The following is a 14022-nucleotide window of genomic DNA, read 5'->3' as shown; positions in this document are numbered from 1 at the left end:
TATACATATATATATATATATATATATATAAGTATTTTCATTTGACTTCAACCAGGAGTGACACAAGAGCCAATAAAGAGTTGTTTAATGTCTGACCGCTTGTGTTGCCTCACGAAAAATATGCTTTGCTTTAGAATTTTAATGCATCCCAGGCTTTAAGGCATCAAGATGAATTGCCGAATCGAACCGAGACCCTTTGAATCGAATCGAATCGAATCGTGGCCCTCCGAATCGTAATCGAATCGAATCGTAAGGGCAGTGCCGATGCACACCTCTAGTAATTAAATTACTGCACTTTATTGTTGTCCATCACTGAAGTTTATCAATCTCATCCAACAAAATGACCGTCATATAGTAAGCTTTATTATTTTTTTCATAAATAAAACATAACATTGGTATGAAATTTTGTTAATTTTGCTATTAGAAATGTGGTCTTTTTATATGTTTAAAATACTGTACAAACACACACAACAAATGTTCACTATCGTATCGTTTTCACTCTGTATCGAACCGTATTGTTCTTAAACTGTATAGCCTTAAAAATGTATCGTTTTTTAATCGAATCGTAACCTGTGTATCTAGATACATATCGAATCGGCTTCATGCCAGAGATTCCCAACCCTGACTTCCATCACTAGTTAATATTCCAGCAAAGACGGCCACCGCTAGAGGGCGACGTTCACAAATCTCTACTCGGATTTGTCAATACTTTCCGTGAACTACTGCTCCGGAAGAACTCTCTCTTGACCTAACCGCGAAGAGGGACTGGACGTTCTTCCGTGTTCTCTTCTCCTAACCAAACGAGCTCCTTCAAAGTATTCTCATCAGGTAAGTACCAAAGTAAGAGTTTAATGGACTAAAACGTCCAGCTTAGTGGAAGTCGTTTGGCTTTATGTCGAAGCTTTCCAGGCTTGCATAACTTCGTTTTGCTTAGCTTAGCTCGCTAGCCAAGACGCGTTCACGCATTTCGATTGCTTTAGCAGAATGCCACTTTTAAAATTTTGTTCTAAGGGGGGGTCGCTTGGTTAACATGAGCGTGATTACGTTTAATTGCATGAGACGCTTTTCGACTTATTTTAAAGGCCAACGCAATCAAAAACATCAAGCTAAAGAGTAGAGCCGTGGAAGACGAGAAGAGGAAATCCAGACCACGACAAGCAACTGAATAACGAGGGTAAGATCACGACATTACTGACCTGCTTTACCATTATTTTGTTCGCCACTCCATGCCATCCTATTCTGGTCTTGTCCAAGATGTGACGGAAAATTCGGCAGTTTACCACTGAATAGTAGGGATGGGCGATATAAATGATTTTGCATTTGATCTAATACCAAGGCCAAATACTTTGATCCCGATCTGATATCGATACCGGAAGTTCATATGTTTTATATGTATACACATATATATATATATGTATATTAGGGGTTCAGCTATCGAATATTTTAGTAATCGACTGAAAATTCTATCGATTAATCGAGTAATCGGATAAAACAAATATATTTTTAGGTGAAGAGCAATTATGAATATACATGAGAAAACAAGACATTTCATCTAATCTTGAACCATTTTCAGTCAATGTCTTTATTTTCGATGTATATTGTTGAAAACAGCCAACAATTGCATCTCAGATGTAACTAAAATAAAAAAAAGACTTAATTCACTGCTTTCACTCAAAAAAACTTTTAGATTTTATAATATATATATATCTTACCTAAAAATGCCGCTACGCTTGGTAACACACATCACTTAAAAGTTAGGATTTTTTTCCCACGTTTCAATTGAATTTCTATTTGTGTCAAGCCATTTTTAAGTTAAGTTTTAAGTTAGTCTAAACTGTTAAGTCCTGATAAGATTTTGAGTTTTTGCAGTGTTCAAAATAAATGTAAGATACAGGCTGTATTGGAGCACATTAGGGACCAGTGCTACTTGGTGTTTTATCCAGCAATGACTACTGAGCTAAAATTGATAGTTACCATTATTGAGTTTTTATTTTACACCCTCATCACTCCACAATGCTATGTTATGTTAAAGCCTGTATGTAAGCCATGTTAGCCACGCATCGACAGTGGTCATAATTAATAGAAACCTAGCCCTCCGCAGGGCTAACGTTACGTGAGCTTGTGACTGTAACGTTAATCTTATTTATTAGCGCTTAGCGCTCTTTATTAGCGCTTAGCGCTCTACTGCTTTAAGATGGCGGTGGTTTACTAACGCTGCCCAGACGCGGCCGAGTCTGTCATTTGGCATCTAGTTCAACGTACATGTGATCTCTATGAGACTCATCAGACGCTACCTGCTACCAACTAGCATCGTGCGGGCAAGTATTTTGCAACGTTGGTGTCGTGTGTAGCGGCTGTCTGCTGCAGTAAGTTTTTTTGTTTTTGTTTTTTTCTTGCTTCGTCCTCTACGCACGTAACATCAACGGTTGTCCCGCATTAAAAGTAGTCCGAGCAAAACGTGATGCTTAGAGCTGTCAAAATAAACGAATACTCGAGGTGAATAAAATTACTCGGATCAGTTTTTAAACTGGAGTTGCTCGAGTATTCGTTTCAGCTCTAGTATATATACACATACATACATGGCGGAAAACACTCAGGTGACTCAAAGTTCCGCTCTGAGACCCTCAGTTTGGCCAACTTTCAAAATTTTCCGAAATGCATATGTGATACATCGGTGTGTGTGTATATATATATATGGCGGAAAACAGACAAGACTGAAAAAGCAGTTTCTGCTCTTGCACTCCTCTTTAAAAGAAACTGCTGTATTTTAAGCTAAAACAACTGTTGTGTTTGATAGAACAATTTGTCTATATGCCGCCATAGCAGATTTATGGCACATTAAGCCCCCGAACTATTTTTAATTTGTCCGTTTTACTCTGAAAACCCCCGTTTAGACGTCACGCAACCGCTTTTGTTTGAACCCACCCATAAAACAAAGGTTATTAATTATGTTTATTATTCAAAATGTGTGTCGTTTTTAGCTTAGAATCCTTCATTGATGTCTCATTTTTCGTTTTTTTTTTTTTAAAAAACCACTTTATTATTTACTCACATATTTAAACTTTTAAACAAATTATGTCACAATGAAAAAAATGGCGTCTGTAAAAAAAGTCACGGATATCTACCTCATAACTATCGCTTAATTGTATTTTTTTTTTATTACTGTCGCATTTTCTCCGATATGTTAGATGATAAATAATTGATCCAAACAAAGAAAAATTGGGGAAAAAAAGTTTAAAAGGGTAAATACTTGAAAAAGAAAATCTCGACCACTCCTTGATGTCTGCGATTTCTGCATCGCGACCCTTGTTATATTACCATGTTTCACCCATAAAATCCCCCAAAAAATCCGGCTGTGGCCATTCACAGCTGTGTCTTGACACTCGGTGATACATGTTACATGGAGTTTTTGGATCGAAACAAAGTAAGTACGCAATAATGTTTCATTAAAGTCATGGCGTTTGTAATTCTGCTCTCGCGTGCTCTCACCTCCAGATAGGGCTTTGCTGTTTTTTTTTTTTTTTTTTTAATGCCCTCCTGTTTAAATTTTTTTTCCCTAGAAAATTGAGATTTTAAGCTTTCCAATGATGCATATCTAACAATTTTGAAAGTTTGCCAAATTGGGGGTCTCAGAGCGGAACTTCGTCACCTGAGTGTTTTCCGCCATATACAGTACCTAGACGTACAGTATGTCATGTTAATAAAGTAAAAAATAAGTGAGGTACAATAAGATACTGTCTATGTGACTTAAAAAAAAAAAAAAAAAGACTGGTGACAAATGGTGGAGGAGACTCTTCGTCGTAATGTCGAAGTCACCCAAGTCTTGAACGTCCTAACCTGGTGACTACCCGTATACATCTGCCAAAACAGCCTGATAGCACAGATATAAGTACACAAGCCCCTCTGCTATTGGACGCATTATTGACGTCAGCGCAGTCATCAGCCATCTGCTGTGACCCGGGAATTTAACGCCTGCTTTCACGCACACTGCTTCCCATGTCAGTCGACACGGGAAATTGTTTTCACACACAACTGCTGCACGGTTAAGTCACGTGATATTCCCGTTTTTTTGGAGTATTTGTGATAGGGGCTCAAGTTACATCCAGATACTTTAGGTTGCCGTTTATGGGTCATGCGAAGGCAAGGGCGTAGGTTTGGTCTCAATAATGGTAGGGACAATACAACAGCATAAGCTTCATGTACACTTTATGCTGGGAACAGGACATTTCTCCCCAATAAGAACCTAATTAATTGATAGGCTAAATGATTTATGGAAAATAAATCTGTAAGTGCAAATTGTATTGTATAATGTCTTAATCTGATCAATTTTCTTAAATCTAGTCGAATATTTTTTTCATTTTGTTTTGAGTTTTAAACGCTAGTTAACAGATAAATGCATCAGATTCTTCCACTTACTTTTAGTATATATTACCATGTGTTCTTATTAGGCCCATACATCTAAAAGTCGGTCATTTTTCACCTAAATCAAGAAAAAAATGGTGGTCAAGTCATCAGCCAATCAAACGTGCCTTTGAGGAAAAATAGCGGCTTCCTACCCAAGTTTTGCAGTTTAGCAAGTTCACACAGTTAAATGTTACGCTAACTGGGGATGTCCCAATCCAGGTTTTTGCACTTCCGATCCGATGCCGGTATTGTTTTGCACTTCCGTTCCGATACCGATACTGGCCGATACCGACCTATCTGAGCATGTGTTAAAGTTGAGTTATTTAGCCTGCTTACTTAGTTGTCAGACTTATGTTGAAAAAGGTTTTAGTACTCTTGATAACAACTAGCCAGCTGAATTAGGTGAGTTTGAATAACACACAACGGTTGGTAACAAGAAACTGACCTGTTTATTCAGTGACAAACACAAAACATTATAAATAACAAACAGAAATGGTATAGTCAGTCAGTAAAACGTGCAAATAATATTGTAAACTGTCTTAAAAAAGGAAAACACACCAACAACCTCAGTGGAAAATCCCCCAAATCCCCCAAGCTATTAGATGCTTTTAATGTTTCGTGCATTAGTTACAAAAATTGTATAAAAAGCCTCTCAGGTTTAAATACATGATGATTTCAGTATCAAGTTAACATTTTAAAACAGTAAATAAAATACTCAAGTCCCCATTCTGTATCAGCAGCTTTAAACTACATTCAATTCATTTAATTTTGCGAATCAACTGTTAAAGTTGTTAAAATTGCTCCTGTTATTCCATAATTTCCCTTCTGTCTACTTTCGACATGTGAAAGTTTTAAAACTGTTTTGAAGATAGATTCAAGTCAAGATTTTGCCAATTTAGGAGTATTTTAGATAAAAAGTTAATTAGGTTCGCTTGGAAGGTTCACAACAGCCTACTAGGGAAGTCTTCTGCTTTAAGATGGCGGCTGTTTACTAACGCATCTGGTTTTCAATACTTCAGTGTTGCTAACGCAGTCGAGTCTGTCGTGTAGCATCTAGTTCTATATACATATGATATCTATTATCTCCAGTAAAACGACTTTGATGTCGTTTGTAGTGGCTGTCAGCAGTAGTCAGGTATTCTTGTGTTTTTTATCCAGCGGCATGAGTTGAGCTAAAGCCGTGAGTTGAGCATTGGCATTACCCGGGTCTATGACAAGCATTATGTTTACTTTCGGGACGCAATGCGGTCAATTTCTCATTGTGTCCCGAAGACAGCGCTGTGTATTGGTTCCGCTTTACTTGACATATTTCGATATCGGAATTTGGATGTTTGTGAATCGTTCTCGAATCTTCCACGGCCGAATTGCTCAAGGATGTAATGACGGCTGGGCATGTTGTACCGTGGTTCTAAGTGTTGGATGGTGCGTCTTTACTCACGTGAGATAATGGCTCGTCATCCTGAATGAATTCTTCGGCAATGACTCTTGTTATTCCCTGGGCTTTGGGACTGTCGAGTGCCAATTTGTCACGCATAGCAAAAGTTTCTGCCAGTGTTAGTTGCGTAGGACCTTTCTTTTTGTCTTCGGTTTTCTTAACATACTCCTCATATTGTTTGTGGTGGTATTTCGCTAAATGCTTGATTAGGTGTGTTGTATTAAAACCTCTTACAGCTTTACCACTACGCTTGACTCTATTGTGGCATATGTTGCACTCTGCCTCTTCGTCTTTGTCGTCCTTTAAGGTGAAATGATCCCACACAGCTGACATTTTTACCGATAAAGTCTCTCGGTAAATTGGGAGACGGTAATGTAAATGTAGTGTGTTGAAGGTGTGCTGTAAAATGCGGACCGGATTTTAGGGAAACCGAAGCAAAAACTGAAATGGATTATGTGCGCTGGAAAACCCGGACCGGACTTCGGGGAAAAACTGGATCGGACGTCTGGATCGGAATTTTTCTGTGTTCCGATACCGACGCGCATTTTTTTTACCATATCAGCGTCCGATCCGATCCAAGTATCAGATCGGGACATCTCTAATGCTAACTCTAATGCAGGTCGGACTTTCAGTAGAAAAATTAGTGGTGTGTTTCCCACCAACACAACATTGGCATCTTTTTAAATTACTTACAGTGGCTGCTGCTGGTCGAAAAAAACTTCTAATATCCCTCCTCTTCGAAGGAGGCAGCATGTTGTCGACATGTATTACTTTCAGGGCTGTGTGAGTGTAAGCGTATGTGTGTGTCGGGGGTGGGTCATGTCATCAGCCAATCGAACGTGCGTTTGGGGGGGGGGTCTGGCACATTCAGCAAGTGAAAAAGAGGTAAATATAAGTCGGAAAATAATGAAAATAATTCATTTGATAATGGTAGGGTCAATTCGATACAAGATATGGGAAGACAATATAAATGACCAATATAACTGAACAAATTATATAATGCAAATAAGGTTGGTTAAAAGTTGGTGGGGACAATTTGAGCATTCTGTAAAGTTGGTAGTGTTTTGTCCCTACCGTCCCTATGCAAACCTACGCCCTTGTGCGAAGGCAGCGGACCTGCTTAAACATTTCGGTTTGCCTTTCGAATGAATGTACATTTCGCCGTTTTAACTCATGAGTTAGCCATGTTCACTGGGGTCTTGGCAGGTGCACTAGCGGCTAGCCTGTTACAGAAGATGGCTGGTCTGAGTCCTTTCCTCCTCCTCTTTTTGTCCATAATTATTGTGTGCGTGTGTGTGTTTAAAAAATTCTGACACTTTATAATGTTACTTTAAATATGTTTTAATTGTATCTTCAATATATGTGCATTCTTTTGTCAAACACACTTAGTAATTGAGGTTAAATTTGATATTCAGTGCTTTATTTAATTAATATGATTTAATATGATCTAAATAATGGGTGTGAGAAAAATATTAATTTTCAGTTGAAATGCCATTAAAAACGTCTTAAAAGTCTTTAATTTAGATTTATCAATCCTGGTGGGACCCTGAAATTACTTGCGCAATGAAGTGCTCACGCCAGGTCCATGCCTGTCTCATACACAAATTTATTTTGAAAAGGAGTAAATCTCTCGCTCAGTAACCAGCAGCATCCATCATAACGTGTGTGTGTCCGTTAAAGGTGTCCGTGCAGCTGACGTGTCTTGAATTTCGTTCCGCTACGAGCGGCTGTCATAAAAGTTATTAGGGAAAATCATCGTTTTTAAACCTTTATGAATCGTAATCGAATCGTCACGTGTCGAATCGCGATGCATCTAATAATCGATTATTTGGAACTCCTTTTATTTGGATGGGCTGAAAATCAGATTTTGTCTGCCAGTCTGAACAAGGCCTTCGTGTCAGTAAAAAAAGATACAACTTGAAAATCAAGGCGGGAGACATTATATATATAATATATATATATATATACCTGCACATATATTAGGGGTGTCAAACGATTAAAAAATTTAATCGAGTTAATTACAGCTTGAAAATTAATCGCAATTCATCGCAATTCAAACCATCTATAAAATATGCCATATTTTTCTGTAAATTGTTGTAATGGAAAGATAAGAAAAGAGATGGATATATACATTCAACATACCAATAAATATAACAATAAATCAACAAGATGGCATTACAATTATGAACATTCTGTTAAAGCCATCCATGGATAGAAAGACTTGTAGTTCTTAAAAGATAAATGTTAGTACAAGTTATAGAAATTTTATATTAAAACCCCTCTTCATGTTTTCGTTTTAATGTGTAAAATTTTCAATCAAAAAATAAACTAGTAGCCCACCATTGTTGATGTCAATAATTACTTATGCAATGCTCATGGGTGCTGAAGCTTATAAAATCAGTTGTGCCCAAGCGCCAGCAGAGGGCACCAAAACTCAACACAACAAGTACACATTTCACTGTGCTGTCATTTTAATCTGTTTGAGCGGGGCATTTGTGCGTTAATTGCATCAAATATTTTAACGTGATTAATTAAAAAATGAATTACCGCCCGTTAACGCTATAATTTTGACAGCCTTAATATATATATATATATATATATATATATATATTTTTTTTTTCAATTTCCAGTATCCCGTGGACGTCACGATGAAAAAGCTTCACCCTCAGAAGCACGATCCCCTCCCCGTTGAACAGGAGGAGTCGGAGATGCCGTACATCAAACAGGAGGAGGAGCCAGAGCCCTCCAACATTAAAGAAGAAAACCAGGAACATGAAATCCCCAAGTTTCCAATGACTGTCAGTGTGAAGAGTGAAGAAGACGAAGTTCCAAGCAAAGAGAGCGGAGTAGCGAAACCTTCGAGCGACAGCTCATTTCAACACCTGACAACAAAAGGAGAGGCACGATCGCAACCTGACGGTTTGTTAGCCCCGCTCTCGGACAGTGAAGACGTAACGTCACAGTCTTCTGACTATAACACCGATAAGGAGGATGTTGACGTTGATGGTTCGAAATCCTTAAAAAAGTCATCACTGAAAAGAGAGAGAAAAGATCGGGCAGGTGGGAAACCTTTTCCATGCTCACATTGCGATTTAAAACTCACCACCAAGCAAAATTTAATCATTCACACACGCGCACACACAGGAGAAAAGCCTTTTGTCTGCACATTTTGTGGTAAAGGATTCACCCAGAAGGGAAATTTAAATGTTCACAAAAGAATACACACTGGAGAGAAGCCTTTCATGTGCTCTCTTTGCGATAAAAGATTTTGCACGAAACAAGAGTTATCAAACCACACGAGTACACACACTGGAGAGAAGCCTTTTGGCTGCACATTTTGTGGTAAAAGATTCACCCAGGAGCGAAGTTTAAAACGACACGAAAGAACACACAAGCTTGATGTAACGACAGACACAAGAACACATACTGGAGAGAAGCGCTTTCTTTGTACATTTTGTGGTAAAAGATTTTGTACAAACCAAGGATTTGCAATACACACTCGTATACACACAGGAGAAAGGCCTTTTGTCTGCACATTTTGCGGTAAAAGTTTCACCCAGAAGGGAAGTTTAAATGTACACAAAAGAACACACACTGGAGAGAAGCCTTTCGTCTGCTCTCTTTGCGATAAAAGATTTTGTACAAAGTATGAGTTAACAATACACACGAGTACACACACTGGAGAGAAGACTTTAGTCTGCACATTTTGTGGTAAAAGATTCACCCAGAAGGGAAATTTAAAACGACACGAAAGAACACACAAGCTTGATGTAACGACACGTGCAAGAACGCATACTGGAGAGAAGCGCTTTCTTTGTACATTTTGTGGTAAAAAATTTTGTACAAAGCAAGAGTTAACAAAACACACGCATACGCACTCGGTAAAACCAGAGCCGTATAAAGAGAGTCACGACACTCTTTAATGTCGCCGGAGGTGGTCACGTGGTTCCTGTGGGGTGTGGGTAGTTCCAAGCACAAGCAGCGCTGTAGTCGTTTTCAATGGAACTGACAGCAGCAATTGGGATATTTATGGGAAAATGGATAAAATCGCATATCTAAGTAGTAGTTTGATTTTGACATTGCATTATAACATTTAAATGCTAGTTTTACATTTGGAGGTGTTAAGGCGACAACTGAAAACTAAACTGTTAGGCAGAAGGGAACTTTCCCATGTGGAGTGAAAGTTTGTGTTAGCGTTTGCACGAGAAATCGAATTTTACATTGAAATGCAAGAGGATTTAGGTTTTTCTTTTTTCACAGCAAGAATACTGTTTTTCCAGAGAATGTCTATATTTCCTTGATTCACCTACCTGTAGTAATATATTAAAGATAACACCATGTATAACATAGTTTGTTATAAATGGCACATCCTAGTTTGTTTCGTCGCGTTGACATATTAAAACAATGCTGTTTCCCGAAAGGTTTGAGGTCACGACTTTTAAATTCTATTTTCCACTTTTCTTTATTGTTGTACTTTTCTAATGCTTATTTACACTCACCGGCCACTTTATTAGGTACACCATGCTAGTAACGGGTTGGACCCCCTTTTGCCTTCAGAACTGCCTCAATTCTTCGTGGCATAGATTCAACAAGGTACTGGAAGCATTCCTCAGAGAGTTTTGTCCATATTGACATGATGGCATCACACAGTTGGTGCAAATTTGTCTGCTACACATCCATGAATTGAATCTCCCGTTCCACCACATCCCAAAGATGCTCTATTGGATTGAGATCTGGTGACTGTGGAGGCCATTTGAGTACAGAGAACTCATCGTCATGTTCAAGAAACCAGTCTGAGATGATTCCAGCTTTATAACATAGCGCATTATCCTGCTAAAAGTAGCCATCAGAAGTTGGGTACGTCTTGGTCATAAAGGGATGGACATGGCCAGCAACAATACTCAGGTAGGCTGTGGCGTTCCAACGGTGCTAAATGGGTACCAAGGGGCCCAAAGAGTGCCAAGAAAATATTCCCCACACCATTACACCAACACCACCAGCCTGAAACGTTGATACAAGGCAGGATGGATCCAAGCTTTCATGTTGTTGACGCCAAATTCTGACCCTACCATCCGAATGTTGCAGCAGAAATCGAGACTCATCAGACCAGGCAATGTTTTTCCAATCTTTTATCGTCCAATTTTGATGAGCTTGTGCAAATTGTAGCCTCAGTTTCCTGTTCTTAGCTGAAAGGAGTGGCACCCGGCGTGGTCTTCTGCTGCTGTAGCCCATCTGCCTCAAAGTTCGACATACTGTGCGTTCAGAGATGCTCTTCTGCCTACCTTGGTTGTAACGGGTGGTTATTTGAGACACTGTTGCCTTTCTATCAGCTTGAACCAGTCTGGCCATTCTCCTCTGACCTCAGGCATCAACAAGGCATTTCTGCCCACAGATATTTTTTCTTTTTCGGACCATTCTCTGTAAACCCTAGAGATGGTTGTGCGTGAAAATCCCAGTAGATCAGCAGTTTCTGAATTCGTACAGTTAATATTTTTTCACAGCCCAGAATCCACAAAGTGTGAGATGGCATTCCATACCATGACTGAAAACCATCAAATTCCTACTGGAAAAATTATACAGAAATAAAATATCAGCCATTCCATCCCAAGACCGTGATTTTTTAAATTCTGTGTCCCGCAGATGTCACAGTGGAAGACTTTCACCCAGAGAAGTACGATCCCCACCACGTTGAACAAGAGGAGTCTGTGATGCCGTACAATAAACAGGAGGCAGAGCCAGAGACCCCCAGCATTAAAGAAGAACAGGAAGATAAAATCCCCAAGTTTTCAATGACTCGTAGCGTGAAGAGTGAAGAGGATGAAGGTCCAAGTGAAGAGAGCAGAGCAGAGCAATTAGCGAGAAGTAACTTGTTTCAATACCTGATAAGAAAAGGTGAGGGACAATCGCAACCGGACGATCTCTTAGCGCCACTCTCGGACAGCGACGACGTAACTTCACAGTCTTCTGACTTGAACACCGATGAGGAGGATGTGGGCTTTGATGCTTCGAAATCCTTAAAAAAGTCATCACTGAAAAGAGACGGAAAAGAACGCGCGGGTGGGAAACCCTGCTCACATTGCGATTCAACATTCACCACCAATCAACGTTTAATCCTACACACACGCACACACACAGGAGAAAAGCCTTTTGTCTGCACATTTTGTGGTAAAAGATTCACCCAGAAGGGAACTTTAAATGTACACAAAAGAACACACACTGGAGAGAAGCCTTTCGTCTGCTCCATTTGCGATAAAAGATGTTCTACGAAGTCAACGTTAACAAAACACACGAGGACACACACTGGAGAGAAGCCTTTTGTCTGCACGTTTTGTGGTAATAGATTCACTCAGACGGGAAATTTAAAACGACACGAAAGAAAGTATCATTTACTGAAAAGCTCAACAAATACACTAGATGGCCATATTTAGTCACAATATACTAAGTCACATTTATCCTTTAAGAATTACAAGTCTTTCTATTCGTGGATCCCTCTCACAGAAAGAATGTTAATCATGTAAATGCCATCTTTAGGATTTATTGTCATAATAAACAAATACAGTACTTATGTACTGTATGTTGAATGTCTGTATTTGAGTTTTATTCATTTTTTTCTTAATGCATTGACAAAATGTATATGATCGGGAAGAATTATCGGGAATGATTGGAATTGAATCGGGAGCAAAAAAAAAAACAAAACAATCGGATCGGGAAATGTCGGTATCGGCAGATACTCCAACTAAAACGATCGGGATCGGATCGGGAGCAAAAAAACATGATCGGAACAACCCTAGTCATAACCTTACTGAATTTATAGTTTATCAGTTATCAACAGGGGAGAAAGTGGCTAGAACTTCTTGCTGGAACTCCCTGAAATGAAGGTCGCAAGGAGGGGCTGGGGGGTGTCAAACCTCCTAAAACCACTGAAATGCAGACCAAACTGCTTTTGGCATTATTCCTATAACACATACAAACAAAAACGATTTTCATTCAAATTTATTTTTTCTCAATGATTTGCAAAATAAAAGTTAACAAAAATAGCAGTGACACCAAACTCCATCTCCTATTTTCACCCCACATCGAAATGCAAAACCTCAATTTTGGATGTACATTAAAATTTAGGCTAATGAAAACATTTACTTCATCTTTTTTTTTTTTTTTTTTTTCTAAAAAATAAAGATATAAGTAAGATACAATACAGGGCAAAAGTCTGGACACACCTCATTTCCATTAAGCTTGAGAACGATAAACCGATACAACCGGATATCTGGTTTTACAGGTGAGAGATACAGCTGTATCGATAGTAAAGTTACCATTCGACAGTAATTTGCCATTAGATATTCAATGAACCGATAGTAGAGATAGAATTCGGCTATAGCGAGCACAAGAATCGGCTTCTAATGCCTAGTTCAATGCATTGCTTTATATGATAATAATTTAGCATTTACTTCATATGCTGCGTTTGTCTTTCACCACCAGTGTTGGGAGTAACGCCGTTATAAATAACGCCGTTACGTAACGGCGTTATTTTTTCAGTAACGGGGTAATCTAATTACTTTTTCCGCCGTTACAACGCCGTTACCGTTACTGACAGTCAAAAGCGGTGCGTTACTTACTCTGAATAAATCGAAGAAACTACCAGCCGTGTCGAGTCGATTCTCTTCTCTGTTGATTCGTCATCCAAGACTTAGGGTGCATTAAGGTTAAAAAATAAGCACGTACTTCTGACTCCAAGCTGTTTGTCCCTGCTCATTCAATTAGACAATGGTTTCCAAAGTTTGGTAACGTTTCTGTGTTTGCTACACCTGATGCTAGCCTCGTTCCCATCTCCCACTGTCAGCCAGCAATAATTCTGCTTCCATTTTGAGGACGGCAGACGCTTTGATGGTGACGTGAATTGTCGGGAAACGAGCCTACCTAAATGCAGCCCCTTGAGAGATGCGTTGGAAGTGATTGTGATTGGCTGAGGGTTAGAGTCATGTGTCGTGGTAAGCCAATCAGAGCCGGTGATTTTACAAGCAAACCGGAACAGCGTGTGCGGCAAACACACACACACGCCAAACAGATGCACAGGGTCGGGATGGCAGCGCATTCAGAAGAAAAATTGTCCTTTAAGAGGTGGAGATATAGACACTATTTCAAGTTTGTCGAAATTAAAGGAAAGAACCTGCATGTAATGTGTAATT

At 39.1% G+C, this 14022-nt stretch overlaps 1 protein-coding gene across 3 annotated transcripts; it reads left to right on the top strand.

The window, feature by feature from the left end:
- The first annotated feature begins 683 nt into the window (after positions 1-683).
- LOC130915127 (gastrula zinc finger protein XlCGF52.1-like) lies at positions 684-13276 on the top strand. Of its 3 annotated transcripts, XM_057834935.1 has the most exons (4): positions 684-828; positions 1083-1174; positions 8470-8899; positions 11480-13276. In XM_057834935.1, exons 3-4 carry the CDS (start codon positions 8488-8490, stop codon positions 12265-12267), a joined length of 1200 nt encoding a protein of 399 aa, XP_057690918.1. In that variant the 5' UTR covers positions 684-828; positions 1083-1174; positions 8470-8487; the 3' UTR covers positions 12268-13276. The 3 variants fall into 3 exon arrangements, with proteins under 3 accessions (XP_057690918.1, XP_057690901.1, XP_057690911.1); XM_057834918.1 differs by lacking the exon at positions 11480-13276 and having other exon boundaries at positions 8470-11473; XM_057834928.1 differs by lacking the exons at positions 1083-1174; positions 11480-13276 and having other exon boundaries at positions 720-828; positions 8470-11473.
- The last annotated feature ends 746 nt before the right edge of the window (positions 13277-14022 follow it).

Source organism: Corythoichthys intestinalis, chromosome 1, assembly GCF_030265065.1.
Source record: "Corythoichthys intestinalis isolate RoL2023-P3 chromosome 1, ASM3026506v1, whole genome shotgun sequence".
Lineage (NCBI taxonomy): Eukaryota > Metazoa > Chordata > Actinopteri > Syngnathiformes > Syngnathidae > Corythoichthys > Corythoichthys intestinalis.
This window is presented reverse-complemented; position numbering and strand designations above follow the sequence as displayed.